This window comes from Molothrus aeneus, chromosome Z, assembly GCF_037042795.1.
Source record: "Molothrus aeneus isolate 106 chromosome Z, BPBGC_Maene_1.0, whole genome shotgun sequence".
Lineage (NCBI taxonomy): Eukaryota > Metazoa > Chordata > Aves > Passeriformes > Icteridae > Molothrus > Molothrus aeneus.
The window spans coordinates 36,030,107-36,055,842 of record NC_089680.1 but is presented as its reverse complement, the minus strand read 5'-3'; the positions used below and the strand labels follow the sequence as shown (position 1 = coordinate 36,055,842).

Genomic DNA, 25,736 nt, shown 5'->3' with positions numbered 1-25,736 from the left:
ATCCATAGTACCCACAGTGAATTACTTCTGGATATTTCTACCAACCAAAGTATATACTTACTATCTTCCCTCAACAGGCTCAATATCAAGGGTGTTGATACCGCTTCCGTGTATTCTTTCCACATCTCTATCTTTATTTAATTCCAAACTTAAAACCCTACCCACAACAAAAAGGAAGAAAGAGAGACGAAAAACATGTTATTAGGAAAAAAATATTATTATGTAGCTGTGAACAGCTGAAACCTAATTTCATGCTCCTTCAATGCATTTAATTTATTCTTGCCAATTTTTGCAAAACTACACAATACAGAGATAGAAATAAGTCTTGTGAAGTCGGCAGAAAAAAATACTTTGTTGTTTGGAAGGTAAGAGAGAAATAAGTACATAAAACGGGCTCAAAAAAAAGGGAAAACTGCATTTTGGGTCAACATATTAAACAAAACCTGGAATGTAATTTGAAAACACTAACACAAAGAAACATTAAGAAGCTTGTAATCACCACGCATACTGGCTACTTTGAAGCTTCATCATGTAGCATCCTTTCAGGCTTCATCCTGCTTGAAACTATGGACACCTAGTGGACAAAGTAATTTAGTTTACCAAGTTTAGAGTATTTCCTTTAATGAAATGAAGTCTGTATGCAACATTTTCTGAAATACTAAATAAAAACTAGGCAACCCCCAATGATGAAGCTTCCATGACAATATTTTCTGACCTGCAATTCTTAGCTTGTATTTTTGAATATGTTAATATTGCATAGTCAAAAAAGAGATATTCTGCTTCATTAAGTCATACTACCTGATAGAAAATTTAACCTTGCAACACAATCAGAGCCTCCTACAGCACCATTTAGTACAAAGCTCAACACCACCACAACAAAAACATAACTAGGTAAGTAAGTGAAAAGCTGGGAGGCAGAGTGCCCCTACTCAGCTTCAGCTCAAGGGGCAAAAAATCCTGATGTGAGAACCTTAGGCTGCTACAGGCAGGCCCCCATCATCATGTCTGTAGACATGCTATAAAAGCAGCAAATCATTTAAGCTCTCTTAAACTATGTGAAACATAGTTATGCAAGAATTCACCTAGAATAAGAATTCTGACATACACAAGACACCAAATTTAAAACCTCTGAGTTCCAGATGGAATTTCAGGAAGCTAGAAATCCCCCTGTGGAAATGTGTTGAAATATATGACTTCAAAATGCAGCTATAAATAAAATCCATTTAAGTTCAGGAAGGGAAATGCTACACAGACAATTGTCCAAGAAAGGTTAAGTTCGTCCAGTGGGTTACTGTTCTTTGCACTGAATGCTACATGAGGGCTGAGGGCACAGAGGGACATGACTGTGTTGTCAAAATGCACCCAGAAACAAGCTTCCTGAGCTACCAAAATTAATTTCAATTTTAAATACTTTTTTTACAATGATACAGCGTCATAAATCCATAAATTGCCACCATAAATGCAGAAGTTGTGGAACTGAACTAAGATAGGCTTTATTTGATTTATCTTGAAATACATCTGCAAAGTAGATTCTCTGGTATTGAAAAAATATCACATAATAACCTCTAGCAGGAATATTAACAAATCCGTGTATGCTGCCACCACTTCCCCCAAAAACTGCTAAGAAACCCCCTGCACCTGATTCTTCTTCAATCTGCCAAAAGGCCGGGTTTGGGAAAAGGAAGGACGAGCAGAGGAGGGCACAAACACGTGTTTGTTCCAAGCGGTGCACAGCCGCACGCAGTTCAAGCCCCTGGAGGAACGGTAACTCCGCGGTGCGGGGAGCGAGGCACAGCTTACTGCGCTGTGCACACTCCGCCCAGGGCTGAGCACACCGTACACAAACACCAGGCCTGCCAACCCACGGCGGCAGCTCCCCCGCCCCGGCCGCCGCGCACACGGGGGCTGCGGCAGCGCAGCCCCTCACCCCGCCCTGGGCCGCCCCACTGCGGGCCGGGCCAAGCGAGGCTCCGCGACAGGGCGGAGCCAGGAGCTGCCGCTCCGGGGCCTCCCCGCACAGGGACACCCGCCCCGGCCCCACTACCTCCGGGTGCGCTCGGCCCGGCGCAGCCGCGCGGGGTCGTCCAGCCCGGCCTGGCGAGCAGCCATGAGCCCCAACATGGCGGGAGCGCACGACCCGCTCTGCGCCGCGCCGCCATCTTGTGGCGGGCGCGGCCGGGATTGGCTCGCACGGGCTGGCCCGCGCCAATGGCCAGCGGCGTTGCTGGCGCGCCCGGCGCCCATAGGCGGGATTGGCCGTGCGGGGCGGGGCGCCGCTGCGCAGCGGCGGGCGCGAGGCCGCGGGGGAGGGACGCAGCGCGCCCTCCGTGTTCCCGTGTCCCGGTGTCCGTGGGCGGTGGTGCCGCCGCGGCCTTCCCGTCGGGATCCCGGCATGAGCCGCGCCTGGCAGGCTCTCCGCGCTCTGCGGCTGCGGCTCGTGGGGCCTGCCAAGGAGCTGGTGGGCACCGACCAGTTTGGCAACAAGTACTACCGGGTGCCCAAGTACGAGAGCCGCGCAGGTACGCACCGGGGCGGCGATGGCTGGCGGGCCCGCGGGGAGCCGTGCGCTGCGCCCCTGAGCGGCCCCTCACTCACCCGCCGCTGTCCGCAGCCGGCGGGGCGGCTGGACGGCGGCTGATAAAAAATTATAGCGGCTGAACAGTAGCGAGAAGGAAAGTGCCGCGCTTCGGGAAACACGTGCGGGTTTCTGGTGCTCTAATGCCAGAAAAACCGTAAAGCCACTGGAGGGTTTCAGAGCGCAGCCTGTACTAGGTAGGTAGGCAGCAATTATTTGCTCTTCTTGGTAATTCGGAGCGCTTCTGCATAAGCTTTTAAAAGCTAGAGTCCAGAGGTGGGCAGTAGAGCAGGGGCGGGGTCTGGAGCACAACCTCCTCCTGTGAGGAGCAGCTGAGGGAGCTGGGCGTGTTTATCCTGGAGAAAAGAAGGCTCAGGGGAGACCTTATCGCTCTCTACCACTGCCTGACAGAAGGGTGTAGCCAGGAATCGGCCTGTCTTAGGCAACCCGTGACATAACCAGAAGAAATTCCCTCAAATTGCACCAGGGCAGGTTCATGATGGCCAACAGGAAGAATTTCTCCATGGAAAGGGCTGTTAAATATTGAGACGGCCTGTCCAGGGAAGAGGTGGTGTCACCATCCCTGAAATTCTTCACAAAACCACTGGACATGGCACTTAGTACTATGGTTTAGTTGACATGGTGGTGTTTGGTCTTAAGTTGTGCATGGTGATCTCAGATATCTTTTCCAACCTAACTGGTTATGTAATTCTGTGAAATTAATTCTTACATGTACATTTATCCCACTCCTGTAGAAAATACTTTTCTAGGTTTCTGCCCGTGTTCCAGGAGTTTGGATGCCCTTATTCTGTATGTAAATAGAGAATAGGAGAGTTTGTATGGGAAGTAATACTGCTGTGATTTTGTGAAAATACTACTTGTGAAAATTCTGATTTTTTTCTGTATATTTGTCACTCGTTCTGTATATTTGTCACTTGCTTTAGCTTGTTCTAAAAAATCTTAAGCATTCAGCATCAGTAGAATGACAGAATTCTGAAAGAAATAAGCATGCCTTCTGCTAACAAAGAAGAAATTGATGTGATTTTTGTTTTTAATGAAAGTGTTCAAATGTTGCTTTTTCTGTAGCACAGCATGTAACAAAGTATTGTGCTACTACAAATTTCATTTCTGTGACCTCTTAATTTGGATACCCATTTTCTTCCTCCATTTCCAGTTGAAATGACAGACTGTCATCCACTTTCCCTACAAAATGGACTGCCTTGTGAATGTTCATTATTGTTTTAAGATATAGTGCTCCCTGACCTTTGTTGTTTGGGGTTACTTGGGTGTAGGAGATTGTATTTCCCCTCACACTGGTGACTCATTTCCACTGTAATTTATGCCTTTACTTCTGTGAATGGCCATCCTTGTGCTGGCAGTATAGAAAAGATAAGAGGTTTCATCTATTCCACATCAGGAGAGTATGCCAGTTCTCCCTCAGGCTTGTGGCTGAGGAGAAAAATCATTCTGACACTAGTGAAGTGATTACGGATGATTGCAACCACTGCCGTGGGTAGTGGTAACCAACTGCCTCTCACAACATTTTTGAGCAGCATCCTGTGCTCTACAAACAGGGTCACACCTGGTATTTGTGGGCTTTAATAACTTTGTGAAGGAGTTTAGGGATATGGATTGCAAAGGTAATAGAGACTGAGGAAGGTCTATAGAAAGTAGAATTAAAATATACACCAAAAATTTGTGATTGTTTCTTTTTAAAAGAAACTAGGAATTAAAAAGTGCTGAAAAAGCAATGCTCTCTTTTCAAGTGTTGGGCAGCATTATTTGTAGTACATTATATAATTCATATATATGAATGCATATATAATTCATAGCTCACCCAGTGTCCTAACCATATAGAGACCAGTGCAGGATAGGAACAACACTAGAAAGAAAACGAGTTGTAGATGAGACCAGTGAGCTGTTATGTGCAGGTTTCACTGCAAGGTCACTGCAGTGTGTCTGCAGTGTGCTTTGCTCTCTGCCCTATGGATTTAGGGAGGACTGAGTAGGTCTATCACAGTGCCAGGCCTGATCTGCTTGATCACTTTATACTGTACTGGATTTTGATCCAATATATTGCAGAGTTTGCAAAACAGGCAGGTCTTGCTTTCTCTCTCTTCACTTAGACTGGGTAGGTCTATCAGGACAGGCTGGGCTTTGTTTCAGACCAACATCCCACCTTAAGCTGGAGGTGAGAGTAAATAGTGTAGGTAGTGTCTGTGCCACCTCCTGCTTTGATCAAAAGCCATCTGACACCTTTCTTTTGGCCTGCCCTGGTCTTTGGCAGGGTTTTGGAACAGAAATAGTAGACAGTGTGATGCAAAGAATTAATGTTTTCTTTCTGTCTGTTGTGAATTGTGCTCTTCTACATTGAGTTCAGGGTCCAAAACACTTTTGGAACCTGAGTCCTTGTCTGTAGTAGGGGACAGTAGGAGCAGGTCAATGTATACAAGTAGCTGATGGTGAGTTTCCTAAGTGGTTGATGTTGTGTTTCCTTATACCTCCATCATCTGTGATTAAGAGAGTTTGCTTCTTAAATTTAGTCTGTTTTCCAGGACTGAATATCTGCAATATAGACTTCGGAGATGTCAAAGGGGTACAAAATTTTTAGGTATATGCTGCAAGTATGGCTTTCACATTGCCACAGCACCTAATATGCTGTTATTTTTTGAAATGTTTTACAAATGAGGGTCTTTTTTAAAAAAAGCAAGTTATGCACTCAAAAAACTACTTTGAAATCCAAGTCAGCATGTGGTAAATAAAGGCAGCACAGGATTAACAAAAATTCCTACAGTAGATGTAGTCTCACCAATATCCTAAGGTCTTGGATGTCTAGGTCAAACTCAAGGTGTAGCAACTTTACCCTGAGACCACCTTTACCTCTGCCATCATAGGAAAGTTACCTCAAGTTCCTGATTTTGCCTGTCTCTGAGTAATTAGGTTCTTAGATGAGCCAGCAACTTGAATAGGTTTTGTTGGGATGAAGGAAATAATTGTGGAGATTAAAGAAGTGTCAATGATGTGCAAGTACTGATTTAACATGTGTTTTGCCTTCGTTAAAAATGTTTTAATGAGTAATAGCAAAAATATATGAATTTGCAAGAGTATTGTATTTCTCTGGGGTGAATATAGAAAGGATTGGCCTTCAGAAGTAGAGGGGAAGAATGATGTAAAGTAATGCTGTTTCAGTCTGGTTGTCTTATTTCTCTTGAAAGAGAGAAAGTGGATGTTCAAAGTCCCTAGACTGTAAGAGTAAGAAGTCATTAGATTCAGTAAAGAAAATAATGGCTAGAAATAGAAAAAGAGTTAAGAAAAATTTGAGTGCCAATATAGAGGGAAAAGATCCTAAAAAAGTAACCTTACTGCCAACAGGAATATTGGAGAATTCAAAATTAGAGTAGTTAATTTCCTGAAAGCATGAAACTTGAGACAAGGTACACTGTTTACTGTTTATCAAGAACTTTTTTTTTCAAATGGGGAAGAACCTATCGTCTTGAAAGCCAGGTCACACCTTCAACAACATAGTAAGATGGGCTTATGTGAATGTAAAGATGGTTCTGTATTTAATGACGTTCTTTAAGTGGTGGGTTTTTACAAGATGATCCTAAAGTGATGACAGTGATAAAATCCAACTATACCAAGCTTGTCATGAGAGGAACATCCAGCATAACTCATTAACTCTGAGATGACTCTTCAGTTTGTTATAATAAAAGATGGGAGTAGATGACTGAGTAGTAGTGATCAATGACTCATTTCAGTATCTTGGACAGGTACTTCACTAAACAGACTAGACTTATCAGTATAAGTAATTTGTTTTTCTTTTATAACATACTGCCAGGCCATTGCCATAGCTTTGGTACATGATTAATTGTTCTTGCAGTAGAATATGGAGTGGGACTTAGAGTGTTCATATATTTTTAATTGAAAAACAAATTCCTCATACAATTTATGCATTTATTACAACCAAATATGTCTTGCTGGAAATAGCTGATTCTATTTTCCATTGAAAATAATTTATAAAGACTCTTAATAACCATTTTAGTTTAAAAATGCAGGAAGATAAGGGGCCCTAAATACTCAAGATCTGGTATATGATTTTTTTCATCAAAAGGCTGAGCAGGTTATATTTGCATATTTTCAATATCTTCATTTGCACTCATGTGTTGTAATTATTAAGAGTTAAAATGAGCACTGTAAAGTATCACCATATGCAAATTTTTATAAGAACAGTGGGTTATCATCAAGAAGTCAGCTTATTTCATAGATGATGTAGGAGTGTTAAAAGTTCTCTTCGTGGGAGCAGCAGACTCAAGTTTGTTTTGATTTGGACTATCAGCATACCAGAATTGCTTGAAAAAACAAGAAGCATTCTGTTTTCCATAGGTTTTTATATGTTGCACAAGCTCTGAATTAGGGGCCATATGTGGCCTAAGCTTCTGATGCTATGAGCTAAAGTTTCTCAGTAGTCTTATCAAGTACCATTGAGAAATACGTGTGGGCATTACCAAGTTTCAGTGGTAAATTTTGTTGCTAATAATTGAATACAAGTGCTGACTTCTGTGGGAAAATTTTCTTCATGTGAAATGCCCACTCACATTTGCATAAGCCTGTATCTTGTGCAGTAAATTCTCAACAAACCAAAAATGTGTAAATAATTAAGAGCCTATATAAGGAAAAGCACTAAGGATTCAGTTGCATTATATATATGTATAAATTGTCCTATATCTGATTGAATCCAGTCTTCAGTAGAAGTATGTACATTTTTAATGAAAGTTAGAAAGACTTAAGGTTCTGTTGAGACTAAAGGAATCCTCCACGATAGTTTTAGTTGCTCCTTGTTTTCTGTTTTAGGTAGTGGCCTGTCACCTTCCTGTGCATCAGGAGTTTAGAGTAGACTTTCTACTTTCTTTCAGAATCTTTTATAAAATACAGCTTTTTATTGAAGGCTAGACTGAAACTTTCCTGTAATGCTTTATGATGAATGGCAGAGACTGGAAGAAGCAACAAATCTCCAAAGCATATCTTCAGAGATAAAAGCTATGGTTTTCTTCTGAGTCTGAATGTTAGTTTCCTCGCTAACAGGAATGAAGTCTGAGGAAGAGACAGAAACTGGTTGTGATTGTATGAAGCATTTGTAAGCTGATTATTGAGAACTGCAGATAATTATACATCATATTACTGAACGTTAAAAGTAGTTTCTCAAGTTAGCTTTTCAAATGTTGGTGGAAACCTAATAAATTTTAGTTTTACATGTCTAATGTAAAATACTAATGAAACACAGAATTTGAATATTCATTCATAAATAGAAAAACAAATTTTAGACTATTTAATTATCTTGGTTATGGAAATAATTCTATGGAGAAAGTGAGAGTTTGTTTGTTTGTTTTTTCTTTCCATGTACAGACTCTCACCACAGCAATGCCTGTTAGTTAGAGGTTTGTCCAGGTGGTGGCAACATTGCTTCAAAAACAGAGCAGCAAGTACTGACAGCTGTCTTGGGTATTCCTTTATGGAGAGATTTTAGAATGCAGAAACAGAGTTCTAAAATAATTGCGTGTATGTATGTTTGTAAAGAAGTAAAACTTGCACTGCTGACTGCTAGTTTCTAGGGCAGTAATTCTGGAATGACAAAACAGTTTTTCAATCTGGGTGATTCATTATGTAGCAAAGGAATTACACTTTGGAGAGCTCATTGCAGATTATAAAAGCATTAATATTTGAAAAACCCATCTTTCTTTGTGGTGATATAGAATCATAAAGGTATGAAAAAGACTTTTAAAACTTTTAAAGAGGTACAGTAAAAGACTTTTATAACCTATGACCAAACACCACCATGTCAACTAAACCACGGCAGTAACTGCCGTGTCCAGTGGTTTTGTGTAAAGTTTCAGCGATGGTGACATGACCTCTTTCCCTGGACAGGCCATTCCAATGTTTAACAGCCCTTTCCATGGAGAAATTCTTCCTGTCATCCATCCTGAACCTCCCCTGGTGCAGCTTGGGGCTGTTTCCTCTAGTGGTGTCATTACACTGGCTATACCCTTCTGCCAGGCAGTCATGGAGCGATAAGGTCACCCCTGAGCCTCCTTTTCTCCAGGATAAACACGCCCAGCTCCCTCAGCTGCTCCTCACAGCTCTTGTGCCCCAGACCCTGCCCCAGCTCCATTGCCCTTCTCTGCACTCTCTCCAGCCCCTCAGTGCCTTTCCTGCAGTGAGGGCCCAGAGCTGGACCCAGCACTGGAGGTGTGGCCTCAGCAGTGCCCAGCACAGGGGGACAATCCCTGCCCTGGCCCTGCTGGCCACAGCATTGCTGATCCAGGCCAGGATGCCATTGGCCTTCTTGGCCACCTGGGCACAGCCTGGCTCATGTTCAGCTGCTGTCACCAGCACCCCCAGGTCCTTTCCAGCCACTCTGCCCCAGCCTGTGGAGCTGCCTGGGGTTGTTGTGACCCCAGGGCAGGACCCAGCACTGGGCCTTGTTGAACCTCACACCATTGGCCTCAGCCCATGATCCAGCCTGTCCAGATCCCTCGAAGAGAAAATGCTCCCACCAACTTGGTGTCATCTGCTAAGTCACTGACAGCGTATTCAATCCCCTCAATTGAGATCATCAGTAAGGAAATTGAACAGGGCTGGCCCCAATACAGAGCCCTGGGGAACTCTGCTGGTGACCAGCCACCAGCTGGATTCACCACCGTTCCCTGGGCTGAACTCCATTCACCACCACTCCCTGGGCTCAGCTATCCAGAGAGTTTTTAGGGAGATAAGTGCATCTGCCCAAGCAACAGTGCCAGCATTTTCAGAAGATTGCCATGAGACACCATGTTGAAGGCTTTACTGAAGTCTGAGTAGGTGACATCCACAGCCTTTCTCTCATCCACTAAGCAGCTCACCTGGTCATAAAAGGAGATCAGGCTTGTCAAGCAAGACCTGCCTTTCCTAAACTCATGCTAGCTGGACCTGATCTCCTCGTTTTCCTGGATGTGCCACATGAGAGCACTCATGATAATCTGTTCCGTATGTTTTTCTTTTAGTTGCCAGAAGCAAACTGGCAAGGGGCATGGTATTAATCTCTCTGACTTGAAAAACCAGGAATAGCAATAAGTAGTCATGTGGACAGGTATTAACTTGCATATTATCTGGCTATTGCTACAGCCAGGTTTGATCTTCAGCATGTTTATTGGTATTAAACTGAGATGCTGATTTTTTTGCATTCTGCATGCTGGTATTAAGATTCATATGCTGTACACTTGTAAGTTAATTATTGTGTATTTAGCTTGAAAAGCTGTTTTGATTCTTTCAGTAGAGGTGTATGAAGAGGTACTTGAGAGGGTATCTTTTTTTAGGTTTCTTCAGTTGCCAAAAAATCAGATAGTTAAAAAAAAATTAAAAATTTTCATGTATTAGTAACTCTCTTCTATGGTGTATAGAGAGAAAAAGATGGTGTAGTGCTAGAAATATAGATGTTTTCAATAGGTAGAAAAATCTTAACAGTATATTAATTATGGTGATTGAACAACCAACACCTGTAGAGCTGAGAGTAATAGGGCTGAGTGTGCTGCAAACAGGATCATTAGATCAATCGGGACCGTTGGTAAATCATCATGCCTGCTTTGTGACTAAATTCCATGCCTTTTAGTTTCATTATTCTGAAATACAAGGAGAATTCAACTTACTTTTCTGGTTCTAAAGGAGGAAAACAATCCATCATTAATATGCATAAAAAGAACAAATCACCTATGTTTAAAGTTTTAGGGTTTGAAATCACATTGAGAAATGAAAGAACAGATTTTACAGAAGAGAGTGCAAGTAGTCAGTAGCAGGTACAGGGAACTTTTTTCCTATTATGTGTGTGTATAATTAATTTCAGCACATTATTTACATGAATTTGGGTAAACAAGGTTTTAAATACTGTATACATGCTTTGTTACTTGTGATTTGGATGTGAAAATTTGTGGTGTCCATTTTTGCTGGTACCTAATTTGGTGTATCTTTTTTTAGGAATTGTTTGTTACTGTTAAATAAGAGTGCTAACAAAATTAAGCATTTAAATGAAAGTGCTGGGGCTACCCACCAGTGGTGTAATTTTAAAAAAGATAAGATGACAAAGAGCTTAATGAAATATTGCAGTTGAGAAAACATGAGATTAAAAATAGCAGAGTAATGTTGGCATGCTACCCTATGGGCCACTGTAACCTTTTAAGGTTCTCCTGAAGAATAGAAAATGTGGTAAAGAATTAGGTCTGACTTCTGCTTTGTGCAATAATTTTATTGTGCTCTTTATAAATCTTTAAAATAACAAAGTTTCTGTCACCTGTGGCTTTAATATCAGGTTTGCCGATACAAGAACTGCTTTGTTTTGAGGAAAAGGTAGAGTCAGTTTCCTACTCGGGCTCTGGGCACAGGGGTTGTTCAGAAGGGAAGAACATTGAGAAATGAATGTGACAGATTGAGGGAGTGGAAGTGATGAGATAAGGAGGCGAGATCTTAAATTCTAAATGTCTCTTGTTTATAGCAATCTGTGTACAAAAAAACGATGTTATTTCATCCTTCTTGAAGTGAAGGAGTGATTTGACTAGCCTCTTTACACTGGATGAACTGGAGACACCATCAGCAGGAATTGCAGTCAGTATGAAATTTTTAGAAGAGGTCGAAGAAAGGGTGGATTCTGGCAGACTTCTGCAGGCATTGGTCAGTGCTGTAGGAATTGAAAATGTCACTAGCTTTGGAATGATTAAGCACATGTACTGATTGATATTTTCTGTCTGTTAGAGGGATATCAAACTCCAGGATGAAGAAAAGTTAGTGCAGCCAGCTACAAATAGAAAGATGGAATGGAAAGATACATAGCAATATGTAGCAGGAGGTCCACTGAACAAAACATCCACTACAGATGTTACTGAACAAGTGATATTTCTTCAAGTAGAAATCTGTGCAGCAGTGGGGAAAGATGCTGGAAAATTTTTTTAACTCTCACACAGTAGTGAATGACCTGTCATTAGTGCTTAGTTTTGTACCACACAGTGCTTAGTACAAATACCAGAGGTCAGTGTGGCCTTGTGCTAACTCCCTGTTGTGACTAATAAGTCTTGTGACACCTAATGCTTCAATGTTAATTTATACTAGTGATAAATATGTACTAGTTGATGTCTTAGTTTTGAGAACAGATAGAGTGCTGGAGTAAAGAATGATAAGAGAAGTGCATCATGACCTGACCACATATTTGAGATACTCTCAAGGAAAGAAGATTCATCAGAAGATCTGGGATCATAAAAGTGAATTTTGAGGAATGGGATGTTCCTAATTGACCACAAGAAGACCCTCAAAAGACTCATATCTGAATAAGTTTGGGCTATAGGGAAATCTGTTTTCACACCTAGAACACCTTCTTATCCTTGTTCTTTGCTTTACTTTGGTGTCTGCAGAGTTTTACCTCTCACATATTCTCATTCTTCTCTGGTTGCAATTTCATCTGTGCAGTAACTATTTTATCGATGGTATCAGGGAGCAGAATGGTCCCCCTGTTATCCAGGAGGAGGCAGTCAGAGAACTGCTGAGCCCCTTGGATGTTCATAAATCCATGGGCCCAGATGGAATCCATCCCAAGTGATGAGGGGGCTGGCAGATGAGCTTGCAAAGCTGCTCTCCATCATTTACCAGCACTCCTGGCTCACTGGTGAGGTTCCAGAGGACTGGAAGCTGGCCAGTGTGCCTGCCATTCATAAAAAGGGTGGGAAGGAGGATCCTGGCAATTATAGGCCAGTTAGCCTGTTCTCTGTACCAGGTAAGGTTATGGAGCAGTTTATACTGAGTGTCAGCACACAGCACTCACAGGATGGCCATAGTGTCAGACCCAGCCAGCACAGGTTTAGGGGGGCAGGTCGTGTTTGACCAACCTGAACTCCTTTTATGACCAGGTGACTGCCTGGTGGATGCAGGAAAGGCTGTGGATGTTGTGTACCTGGACTTCAGCAAGGCCTTGGCACTGTCTCCCACAGCACACTCCTGGAAAAGCTGCAGCCCACGGCTTGGACAGGAGCACTCTGTGCTGGGTTAGGAACTGGCTGGAGGGCCAGGCCCAGAGGGTGGTGGTGAATGGTGCTGCATCCAGCTGGGGGCTGCTCACTGGGGTGTCCCTCAGGGGTCTGTGCTGGGGCCAGTCCTCTTCAATATCTTTATTGATGACATGGATGAGGGGATTGAGGCTTTCTTTAGTGAATTTGCAGATGACATTGAGCTGGGATCGTGTGTCGATCTGTTGGAAGGTGGGAGGGCTCTGCAGAGAGACCTGGAATGATTGAATGGATGGGCAGAGTCCAACAGGATGAGGTTTAACAAGTCCAAATGCCCAGTCCTGCATTTTGGCCACAATAACCCCCAGTAACGTTACAGGCTGGGGATGGTGTGGCTGGACAGTGCCCAGGCAGAAAGGGACCTGGGGGTACTGCTCAACAGCCGGCTGAACATGAGCCAGCAGTGTGCCCTGGTGGCCATACAGGCCAGTGGCATCCTGGCCTGTGTCAGGAACAGTGTGGCCAGCAGGAGCAGGGAGGTCACCCTTCCCTATACTTGGCACTGGTGAGGCAGCACCCTGAGTGCTGTGTCCAGTTCTGGCCCCTCAGTTTGGGAAGGACCTTGAGACACCTGAGCAGGTCCAGAGGAGGCAACAAGGCTGGTGAGGGGCTTGGAACACAAACCCTGTGAGGAACGACTGAGGGAGCTGAGGGTGTTTAGCCTGGAGAAAAGGAGACTCAGGGGTGACCTTATCACTCTCTGCAACTCCCTGAAAGGTGGCTGTAGTCAGGTGGGGGTTGGTCTCTTTCACCAGGCAGCAACTGACAGAACCAGAGGACACAGTCTCAAGCTGCACCAAGGGAAATATAGGTTGGATGTTAGGAAAAAGTTTTTCATGGAAAGGGTGATAAAATACTGGAATGGTCTGCCTGGGGAGGTGGTGGAGTCACCATCCCTGGATGTGTTTAAAAAAAGATTGGATGTGGCAGAGCATGGGTTGGACTTGATGATCTTGAAGGTCTCTTCCAACCTAGTCATTCTGTGAATTCTGTGAAGTGTGTTATACCAGAGGTGCCACTAGGGCTGCTGATGGGCTGAGGTGTCAGAGCATGGGTTGGACTTGATGATCTTGAAGGTCTCTTCCAACCTAGTCATTCTGTGAATTCTGTGAAGTGTGTTATACCAGAGGTGCCACTAGGGCTGCTGATGGGCTTGGCCTTGTCCAGTGATGGGTCTGTGCTGGAGCTGTCTGGCCTTGCCTCTGTCAGACGTGGGGGAGCTTCTCACAGCTTCTCAGGGAAGAAGCATCCCCTCCACTAACAGAACCTGGCCACACAAATCCTATTTTTTTTTTTTTAATTTATTTGCCAGTGACTCATTATGGCCAAGAGTACCCCAACTTAGCAGTTGTAATAGAAAGATACACAATGTAATGAAGAAATTCAGGTAAATAAATATCATGTTTTGCTCTCTGGATTATAATGTGCTCCCCAAAGACTGATAGCAGTCAAGGTGAAGGTTCTGCCTGAATCAGGGGAGAATTAATCCCGGCGTATAGTTCATATCTGATTTGTATAAAGGTTGGTCATGGAGTTTGGTAAGTAAATTTATTGCTGCATATTTAAACTTAAATCAGCTGAATATTGATACTCTTTCTCAGAATGTACAGTGCATAAGAGAGGAATTAGAAGTTGTGTCTTTTAATTCAGCGTCTTCAGTACAATAAATTGATACTCGAAGGAGGCTGCTGGCTGCTTCTGCTCTTTCTCCTGTAAAACAGACCTACTGATTAGAAATTGAGGAATACGGAAATAAAGTTCCCAGGCACTCAGAATGTCAAGATCTGTGTTTTCCAGACTGGTGGCTGTTATCTGGAGCAGATGCATCCAGCTAACAGGGTACTAAAAGAACACTTGCTCCCATGACCAGACATCAGGAATAATTTAATTTCTAAAGAAGAACAGTTACTGACAGTAGCAGTTATGTGGGGTGGGGAGGACATAACACCTCCAAAACCTTAGGCAATTCTAAAAGGTGGTCCTGCACTCTCACTCCAAGTGGTGCTGGCTGCTACTTTTTCAGACAAGCCCAAGGCCAACCAGGCACAGCAAGTTCAGTGTTAAGTTGACTTTTTTGTATCTAGCAGCTTTCCTTGTTCTCCTTTCAACAAGCCTTCATTTTGTGCTGAAAGAAACTAAAAAACAGATAAGCCTCCTTCATGCACTAGAGCTTCATTGCTGTGTGAAAATTGTGAAAGGTTCAGGAAGAGCAAGAGTACCAGGAGACTGCAAAGGAAAAGAAAAACCTGTTTAAATATGCCTGAAAACTGCTAGAGTTGATGATTAGCCATCAGACCTTAACCTTATAGTCTTGTACTTTAAGAGGTGGTGGCTTTTCCCTGTATGTTAGCTACAGGGCTGGTTAGTGTAGTCATCACAGTATTGAAACAACTAAAGCTTGAGATGGACTGGTCCTCCAGAAATGTAAAAAAAAGTTTGGTATGGTGCCAACAACCTCTAATTGTGGAATTATGAATGTTTCAGATATAGTGACACAACTTTCATAAGCAGTTATCATGTATCGTTTCCTATTTTTAGTCAGTTAGGAAATGTTTGTTAATATATCATGGCTTGATTATGGTCACAATCATCTTTATGTTTTATCTTTTACTACATAAGGTTTTTAAAATGCAGACTTTGAATAGTTTTCCATAAGAAATGAGACAAAACTTATTCTTTGGAAGTCAATGACAGAATGTCTTTTATCTTCCAGAATGCCACTTTTTGCCATTTTTGCAAAATATGTATTGAGAGAGTTCTGTATTTAAATGGCTCATTTAATGCATAGTGTGTTCTGGTGTTTAAGCTGTAAATACTTGGTCTAGGCAAAATGATAGAAACACCGAACTCTAAAATTGCCCAAAAAATTAAACATCTAATTTACTAATTAAACTTCAATTTTCTGCAAAACTACTTGGCTATAGTAAAATTACTATCCGTATTTATTTGTTTGATAAAGTAAATCTCTATCTGAGAGTTAGTAGAGTCTAGTATTTTTGACAAAAAACAGTGGTCCTGTTCCTCCCTCTGGCTGCTCATGTCTGCTTTGTAATATTCATTACAAGTGTTTGTGCAGCCTTGTGCTAGGTCTGTTGACTGTCTAACCTAGTGTGCTGATTTTTTTTTTTCAGCAAGAGGAGTTACTTTGTCTGGTTCATGGCACAAGCTGTGTAAAGAGCTAAAATGAATCCAGAAATGAGATCAATCCCAGTTGGCTACTTTCTGTGGTTCCTCTAGTTTGAAATGCTAGTTGAACTACTAATCCAGCTGATTCTAGTAATTCTAAAGAGTCAAAGGCTACATTTTACCTATCTGTGGAGATTTGCAAATACTGATATTGTTTTCCTTAGTTCCCATTCGTAATAGCAATAGAACTTTGCCACTGTTGTCTTATACAAAACAAAAATCTAAATTAAACCTATGTAATGATTATAAAATAATCAAAAGTGTAGTTTTAGAAATAAATTGTGATTATTATCTGTTTGGGATTTTTCTTTTACTACTCAGTGTAATAACTGTAACTCTGTAAGAGTTTCTTCAGATCAAAAAGGAGACATTTTTGTATGCTACTAAAATGCACTTGATATTTCTATCTGGATATTTTCTAATTTCAGGGAGAAATTTTGCTTAGTCTATCCCTGATTTAAGAACCAAGAATCAATATCCATAAGCATTGACATTGGTTCAGCATAATGTACCAAAACTTGCCAGGTTGTTCTTGAAATGATTAAGTGGGAGATGACAGGTAGTTTATGAAATCATCTGGTTTTGTGACATTTTCATCATCTTGGATTGAAAAAAACATGCTGTGTAAGCAATTTCTGAGCCAGAGCTGGAAAATGGGCTGCTCTGGATTTGTGTCTGACCCAGATATGTAATAGCGTGGGAAAAAGTCCAAAGAACTGGAGCCAGAGTCTGTTGTGAACCTGAAGGTGAAATGAGGTTGACTCTGTTGATTAACATGAGTTTGTCATTGATGAAAGGGAGCGATCTCATTCATCCTTTATCTTCTTTTCTTCAAGCTGAAAGTAGCAGTAATGAGAACTGTTGCTGAGCTAGTTTAATTCAGTTGAAAAAGTTGAGCTTGTGTTTCCCTGAGTTAAGAAGATGGGACAAAGAAAGAGGGTGGAACCTTTGAGCTAAAGTGGGGTGGGAGACTGGTGATTCTGGGTGGAGGAACCTAGAAGACTGCCAGGGGAACACATGCCTCCTTATGCGGCTTGCTCCATAGTGTTTCTATTGGATTACTAATGAGATTTTGATTTTTGTTTTGTCTTAGATTAAAACAAATCTCTTGTATGAGAAAGAAGGTAACTTTTGCTGAAATAGGAAGGTTACTGTGATTTGTTGCTATGATCAGAAGGTTTTGGCAGGTATATTAAACTGTTTTTCAGTTTTGGAAGAAGCCATTTTACCCTGTTGTAAGAGAAGAAATGAAATTGAGTATTTTAACAAGCTTTATAGAAACTTTTTGCCAATGGAATGTCTACTAAAAGGTTTGTGTGGTCTGAGCAGATCCTGTACAATAGTAAGGTAATGCTTCTGAGGAGATCCTTGTCCATTCCACACCAGGACTTTCCTCTGAGAGCAGGGAGGAGTTAGGAAGGCACAGTCTCCTGCAGGGCATGTTAGATTTTAGACTATTTTAACAGGTTAGATTTTAGACTATTTCAACTATTTCCAAATGTGACTAACTCTATCCTCTGAAACAGACTATAGGTATTCTCAAAGAGGTGTAATTAATTGGTTTCTGGAGTAATTAATCAGTTAACTGATTTCTGCTGCACTCTTGCTTCTGTGCAACAAGACAGTTCAGTACAGTCCATAAGCCTGATTCTTCCATGTCCTTTCGTTGTTCACATCTTCCCCTCAGTAAAAGAAAGTTGGCTGATCCAAATCAAGAGTTAGAGGCCTTGAATGCTTAAGTATACCTGCCTACCAAAACAGTTTCAATGTACCAGAAAACCAGCAAAAAATATGCTTGTTCTATAAGTCACAAGTTAGTTGTTGTATATTAGATTTGGTTAAATAATATTGAAGCAGCTGGTGAGCAGACTGTTGAAGTAAAGAAATAGGTTTGTGGCACCCAAGCACCTTGCAGCCATTTAGAGTTGTGTCTAAAAAGGAAAGAGGGCTTCAGCTAGTTACACATCCTAACCTGCCTCCTGAGTGACAGCTTGGCACTGTCTCTTACTATCTGTTTTTTACAAATTATGACTGTATCTCTGAACTTGTACCTTTAGCATGAAGGGTAGTCATCAAACTATCTTGTAGAAATACATTTGTAAGTTATTGAAGTACATAAGACATCAGGTCTTAGTATGATTTACTATCTCACAACCCAAAAAAGACTGTGTTGAATTTTACCACTGGATTGATTCGGGTATAAGTATTGTTTAGTTGGCCATGAGAGGGAGTCAGTCACCTTATCACAACCAGTGTGGTTCTGGGGGAGTGACAGAGTAGGGGCAAACACTCATCTTGTTCTACCCAAGGGAAAATGGAGATCTCTCAGATTCTGTTCTGCTGGCTGTCCAATCTAAAAGATGGTATAAGTTTTCATGGGGGATGGGGGGGAGAGGTGCTACTGCTATGAAAATCTTACTGCTATTGTTCCTGGACTTTACCATGAAGAAGTAGGAAAGTAGAGGTGCACTTTCTTTAGTTTCCCACCTTGCCATTCTTTTGGATAAGAAGAAGGAATGAGGTGATGGGTGAAGATGGAAACTGGCTTTCAAGCATTTGTGTATTAGCCATTCCTTGCTAAAATTTATGAATCTGTTGTGCTGGAAAAACTGTTATGTTGAATGCTTTTTGTGCTTTGAAATGTTTCCAAAGACTTCTGCATCTTGAAAAAGTTCTTTTGAATTGTCCTCAAAGGTCTAAAACAGCAAGAAGTTTAGATATAAACTTAGTTCCAGACTGTTTACCAACATCCATATACTTAGCATGCAAACTGAATGCATACAGTAATCTGGTTTGTGGTGCATGTTTACAGAATGGCTAGTACTCTTTAAAATGGGTTGTAATGGACATGCCAGTACAAAGTTACATTACTTCTGTTAATCAAAACAAAGGAACTGGGGATTAAAATACATCATCTTGCAGACTCTGTCCCTCTTTTTAGCTGGAAGGGACTGTGTTCCTTCTCAAGTGTTCTTGAATCCCTATAGCTGTATTATCCTGATGTAGAGCACATGAAGGAAATCATTCTCTAGTACCAAGGTGTGGCATAACATGAGGGAGTACTACAACTACCTAAATGTAAATGGGCAATTAAGTGGAAATAAACCGCATGAGCTAGAAGAGAAGAAATTGATAATCTGTTATAGTAGCACAGTGGAAACCAAAGACAGACTCGGTGTGGTGCTGTGTCCTGTTCAAATGTGGAAAGTGCAAATGTTGGTCTTCTTTATAGATGGGTGAGGGAAGGAAATAAATTTTACCTGCTGTTCTGTAGAATTGGTTTTGGTTCTTTTTCTTCTGTTGGCAAACATGTCCTGAGATCAGGTCTGACTTCAGCATCTAGCTTTTTTGGCTCTTCAGGTGTAATAGATATATTAGATAAAATAGGCACTACTTAATGATAAAGTCACTGATGCTAGATCATGTGTTCTGCATGTTATCAAGTGTGAATTTATAGATGCTTGTGGTTTAACCCCAGCTAGGCACCACGTCCCATGCAGCGCTTGCTTCCTCCCTCACAAGCAGGATTGCGGTAAGAGTTGAAAGGGTAAAAGCTGGAAAACTTGAGGGGTGGGATAAAGACTGTTCAATAGGGAAAGTGAAAGCCATATATAGAAGAAAATCAGCCATCTCAGGATAGCAGTGTAATGGGTACTGAGGAAGATAAGTGCTGTCACTCCAAATGCCCCCCCCCCCCCCTTACTCCTTTTTGCCCCTGCTTTCTATAATGAGTGTGATGTCACCTTGTCTGGAATATCCCTTTGCTCAGCTGGGGTCACCTGTCCTGGCTGTGTCTCCTCCCAACCTCCCAGGCATCCCCAGTCCCCTCACCACAACGGCAGTACAAGAAGCAGAAAAGGCCTTGGCTCTGTGTGAGCTCTGCTCAGCAATAACAAAAACATCTCTGTATTATCGACCCTGTATTCAGCACAGATCTGAAACACAGCCCCATGCCAGTCACTGTGAAGAAAATTGCCTTTACTCCAGCCAAAACCAGCACAAGGCTACTAAGTGGATTATAGGCATCTTGACTCATACACTGACATTGCTCAATGTAATGCAATAGCAGTGATGATTCATTGTCATTTTTCTGTCAGCCTCCCTTACTATCTTTTTCTCCCTTCAGGTGTTTTAAAAAAAAATCAAACAAAAAAGTAAGTTAGAAAATCTCAAATATTTAACTTCCTCCTTATTGCAAATTCATTACCTGTAGGTGCCTGTTTTCTATCTTCCATATTCTACCAAACAGAAAAAAAAATCCAAAAGCCTTGAAAAGAAGCACCTTCTTCTGGAACTAGAATAAAAAGAAATAAATTGGAAGAATAATGAAGTTCAGTTGCTGCTGGTGAAATGTATTTGTTTATATACAGTTATTTCAAATTTTTGATCTTATAGTAGGAAAAGATCTGCTGTAGAACTACTTCAAAATTTTCTGTGCTGCTGAGAAAAGAACAAGAGCCATATCTGCTTTTCTTTTATCTTCCTTAATATTGCAGCACTGTTTTTCCCATCTGTGTTGTTTAAATTTATTTTCAGATTTTTATTTTGCATGTGAGCCACAGCAATGTCTTGCATCTCTAGTACCTGCTTGGTCATTGAGATGGAAGGATAGCCTTTATTCAAGGTATTTAAAGTTGATCCCTAAGAGATACTGTAGGTAAATATGGATAGTAATAGCTATCCTTCTCAGCAAAACTACAACCCACTCATGGCAGAAATTTTATACTTCACGTCAAATAGAAGGTAAAAGAAAACTTTGAAATTACTTTGTGTATATTCATGGAGTTCTTCCATTTAGTGGATAGAAACAGAAAATAAATTTTGCTTGATTGATACAGACCCATGTGTTATTGAAGTCTGCATGTCTCAGGCAATAGAAAGAGGAGAAAGGTACAAAGGAGACTCCTCCTTGCAAAGGAGTTTGAAAACAAAGTACTCTGTAGTCGAAGTGAAAAATAGAAACCTTGTAGAGGGTCTAAAGACACAACTGAGTTCCCACAGTTCCTGACTAGATAACCAATCTTTGCAGCAGTGTTACAAATTCGTGAGTAGAGTGGGATGCATATGCCTTGACATGGGAAAGTTATCTTGTTGTAGTTGTTGTCTGAATGGCAGATTTAGCATCCTGGAAAATCAGGAAGATCACACGGAAAATACCCTATGCAGAAAGAACCTATACATTAGAGAGAAATCCTGAGTACCAGAAAGGAAGGAGGAGAATGATGGCATTCATCATGAATATGTGGAAAGGGAGGATAATAAGACCTGGTTTAGAAATGCAATTTTTTACAGGAAAGTTATACATGTATTTGGAGAAGCCAGTGAGAGAGAGGAGACAGAAGGAGGCAGGACTAAACTCTTAGTAGAGAAGAATTTGTTTCTGTGTATAAGATGGGTGAACATTGATAGGAATTTCTGCAGAACTGTGGAGGGTGCTTAACAGTAATTTGAATCAGAAAGAAATAGTAAAAGTGATTGGATTTATGTTGTGGTATCTGTACAACAAATACTTGTCTGAAGGGTGTTTGTGTTGCAAAGATTGCAGTGTCTCCAGAGGTGAAACACAGGAAGGCAAGCAGGGATGAAGGAAGGCAGTGCCATGAGGCATTTCACTTGCCCTGTAAGTACTGCAGGATAATTATTAGTTATGTATTTCTGAGAGTAACTGTTAGAACAATTGCTGTAAATGCAGTAGTACAGTGGGGCTTTTCTAGCTCATCTTGGTGATGAAACAGAAAAAGCAGGAAGCCAATTAAGTAGCATAGAGAGAAAATGCAGCTATAATGAGAAAGGGTGTGGTGCTGTTTTTTTTGGTTTGTTTGTTTGTTTTTTTTTTTTGAAAGCAGTATTGTTGACAGACTTTATAGAGGAAATGTCATGAAAGGCCAAGTAAGTAAGCATTGGCAATAAGGTGAGAGGTGGAAAAGGATTGGATCAAATCAGAAATTTTCTTCATAATGAATATAGTTAAAAAACAAATGGAATTAAAAGGACTGAAAAGTTTTAAAAGCACTCAGTGGGAGCTTTAATAATGTTGCATGGTGATTGATATTTGTGATTCGGTCCATTTATAACTGATTTTGGAAGTAAAACAGTTCAGAGGGGAAAGTGAGCAGAAATGTATCAGCATTTGAGAGTTAGAGGAGTATCATGCTGCAGTGTTTTGTTCTTTTTTTTTCCTCTACTGTCTTGGTTTGACACTAAAGGTGAACCCTCCAGAATATGTTGCCTCCATTTATAGGTTCAACCAATCCCTCCCTTTCCAATCCAATTGGTTCAACCAATTCCACCAATAAGGAAAGAATATGAATACATACAGATGAAAAAGTTACTAACAAGCAGAGCAGCAACAGTCAAGAAATAACATCAAATAACTACCAGATACAAAATTGCTAAATCTTACAGACTCCTCCTAAACAGAGACACAAGATACCGTTTACTGATGACAACTACCAATATGACATATGGGTGTTTTCCCTCAAATTAAACCACTGTTTATTAGTTTTTAACATTTAGTTTAAGTATTGCATAAACGTATAATGTGATATGATGTCAGCTCAATCTCTGCAGCACTCAGTATTTTTGGGATTATGCACCTCTTCTTAGAAGGCAGTGTCTTTCAGTTTAATTTGAACTATATTTTAAGTACTGGTCCAGTTAACAAACAATAAGAAATTCTGTCTGTTCAATTGTGGAGAATGTTTAATCTCTGAAGCACATTATAATTTCTAAAACTGACAGCATAATCCATTTTTTGGGCTTTTAAAGTTTTATTTATACTAAGGTAACTCTTGGTACGGTTTTAATTCAGAAAGAAGTGATTTTATATTTAAAACTGACCTATCTCAAATTGCGAGGTTTTTTTCTGTCAGTTCTATGGCCCTACAGGGGCCACACAAATTATGATATGTACACAGTATTCACTAATATTCATTCTCTCTTTTTCACCTACCTCCCCCTTGTGGGAAATTGGCGGAAGAAATGCGGCACTCAATATGAGTGATCAGCAAGTCTCAAACTTTATTGATAGTTCACACATATTTATATTGGTGTTAATGAAGCTTATACATATTGCAAAGCTGAGCTCATTATTGGTTAATTACTTATCGGCCAACCACGCCTACTTCTATATTCTTATGGTTATTTTGTTACTACTTCTACATTCTTGTGGTTATTCTGCTGAAACTATCCTCATATTTTTGGCAAAAGATCCTCTCCTCTATCCAGTTGTTGCACCAAGGGTGCAATGCCCTTGTCAGTGGTTGGACACTGACTGCTGAATCCTAGACTTGTCTCCTTCTAACTTAACCAATGGTATTATGTCGACGTGACCTTTCTCAGCTAGCCAACTGTATACAAAGCTCTCCACACCCCCTCACACCCTCAAGCTGTGAAAAGTATAGCAACCACTGTGCATAATTTTAGTTACAATTCACAGGTAGCAATAACATTTTACCCCTTTTGACTACCTAGCTCGTCTGTAGCTGGCATATCTCCAGCATATCTGCACATGCCTCTTTTTCTCAGGGTTGTTTCCCAAGGCGTGTTCTGTAGTTTGCCTTCTGTCATGCTGAAAGACCTTGCAGATGATGAAGGTAATATTTCTGTGAATTTGGAAATTTTTGTGTTCTTAGATGGCAGTTTGTAATTTACTCAGTATTGCTTATTTTGAGTCTTTTCAAAAGGCATTCAGATTTATTTTTTAAGAGTTATTGGCAGACTGAAACTTTTATGTTACTGTGATGTTCACACAGGAGGTAACATCATCACTATTTAATACTTTAAAGTGTTAGTGTTTTAAAATAATGATGTTTTCATCATCTATTTAGTGTTTTAAAATAATGATGTTTTCATCATTCTATTACATATAAAATCATATGTAATAGAAGACCTCATAACTGGTTGTGAAATTGAAACAGTTTATAGGAGGTAATTTCTAGGCAAGAGTGGATAGTCTGCATGAATAAGATGGCAAACTCTTGGACTGACATTGGGATAATGGGGTTCTGATGCATTTTTAAGTGAACAGGCACAGATGCAGAGATTCTAAGGTGTTTCTGTAAACTACTGAGCTACTTCTGTGCAATGAAGTTCAAGAATGCATTGACTCTGGATTTGGATCTGTAAGTATATATGTCTACCCATTTTATCTAGTTGGACTAAATGAAATTATTTCAATTAGATCATCTAAACTTGAGAGAAAAGAGAAGACTAGAAGGAAGATTGAGCTGACTAAAAGAATTATGAAATTCCTAATTAGGAAAGCATACAGCATAAGGAAGTTGGCCAAAAGGTATAAAAAGTGACAGAGCTGGCTCAAAAGAAAAGATGCTATTGGATGCATCTGAAGATCTGTGTAAATGTGATGAGTAAAAAATTGCTGAAGATGAATGAGGACTGAAACACGGTACTTAATTCTATGTAGAGAAAAAGAACCTGCAGCTTGTCGTCAAATGGACGACAGAATGCAAAATATATTTAACGTGGACAACAGAACTATTATTCATTAGAATATTTTTTAAAGTATAATAAAGACCTAACATGTCTGCATCTGAAAAACAACAAAATAGTGGACTAAAAGGAAATTGATTGGTAGTTTCTTTGTATAATAAGTGTTTAGATAGTGTAACTAATAGATTCTTCATAGGTGCTAAAGAAAATAAAATGGTGAAAAAAATTGTTAGAAGACAACTTACCTGATGGATGTATAGGATATGATGTTGGATTAGTCTGGTGGATAATACCCTGTATCATAGACAGGACTTCCACTGTTTGCCTTCAGAAAAAAAAGGTGGATCTCCTATGCTTGCCTCCTTTTTATTCCAAAGGTGTAGAAAGCCCTGGATGGGAGAATCCATACAAAGAAGTCCACACTTCTGTTTTCCTTTTCAGTGCTCTCCTTTTGATACTTTCTCTGTAGGACAGTACTATGAACCTGCTATTTGTGATGCACGTTACAAGAGGAATTAAACTTAGAGAGACTTTAGCGTCTCTCTCTGCATTGTTGACTGCTAAGTTCTGTAAGACTTATGCCTTTGTGGGAGGGAAGTTTTCATAGAGGAGATGCAATGTCATAGGAAACAACTGTGAAACAGTTTTTTGATGGTAGTTGGTTAGTTGGGATTTTCCCTTTGTCAAGAGAAAATAGGCAAATAACAAAGCAGTTTGAGCAAATCTTTGTATAAGTGAAAGAAAAATATAAAAACTTGTGCTGATTTTAGTGGGGACTAGGAATGCAGTTGTAAATATTAATGAACATAGAAGGCTAGGATTTGATGGCAGATACCTAGAAATTGTTTAGTGATTATATTTTTTCTTTTACATCAAGCTTTAGAGAAGTCTTACTGTGTGCACAGCCTCTTTAGGATCTTCTGATGATTCAAAATTCTTTTTGTTGATCATCTCATTGATGGAAAACATTTGAAAATTAGACTTAATGTATAGAATAACAGAAAAAGGATAATGTTTGCTTGATTACGCATTAATTAGCATGGCATCACTCCAGATGAGGCTTTTGAGGCATCATAAATAGTGATACTGGAGATCACTGAGCAACATGATTATTCTTACAGTTTTGATAATGGTTCAAAGGTCTGGAACACAAGCATTTCTGGAAACCTGCATACAGATTTCTATTATACTGAGAATTTTTTGGGGGGAGGCTGGATATTAGCCATTTTTTCTTTTAAAAGATAAACATTGTGTATATTAGGGATGATGCAGTGTTATTATAGATGCCATTATCTAAGCAATGCTTATAGAATTCTAGAAATTAATCAGGTTTTGCTGAGGGATAAGATGACATTTCCATTCACTTTTTAATTTCTCTGGGACTTTACTGGGTTAATATCACAATTTTTCCCTAGGAATTCATCAGCTGATGGAAGTACTGTGATTGTGTT

The 25,736-nt window shown here is 40.4% G+C and overlaps 2 protein-coding genes across 4 annotated transcripts in view; one reads left to right on the top strand and one right to left on the bottom strand.

Moving 5' to 3' along the window:
- The window catches only part of ERCC8 (ERCC excision repair 8, CSA ubiquitin ligase complex subunit), a 45,042-nt gene extending 42,897 nt beyond the window's left edge, over nt 1–2,145 (bottom strand). For 2 of the 3 annotated variants that reach the window (XR_010785329.1, XM_066569634.1), the window contains exons 1-2: nt 2,045–2,145; nt 62–157 (exon numbers count right to left, since the gene is read on the bottom strand). Coding sequence is in view for 2 of the 3 variants with exons in the window: in XM_066569634.1 (XP_066425731.1) it covers nt 62–157; nt 2,045–2,121 (173 nt within the window). In the remaining variant the exon portion in view is untranslated. Of the gene's footprint in view, nt 1–61; nt 158–508; nt 575–2,044 lie in introns of all 3 variants that reach the window. The other variant, XM_066569635.1, reaches the window with a different exon arrangement.
- Nucleotides 2,146–2,289: 144 nt separating this feature from the next.
- NDUFAF2 (NADH:ubiquinone oxidoreductase complex assembly factor 2) overlaps nt 2,290–25,736 on the top strand; it is a 58,133-nt gene continuing 34,686 nt past the window's right edge. Inside the window, exon 1 of the mRNA XM_066569352.1 lies at nt 2,290–2,519. Coding sequence (XP_066425449.1) covers nt 2,393–2,519 — 127 coding nt within the window. The 5' untranslated portion in view covers nt 2,290–2,392. The remainder of the gene's footprint in view (nt 2,520–25,736) is intronic.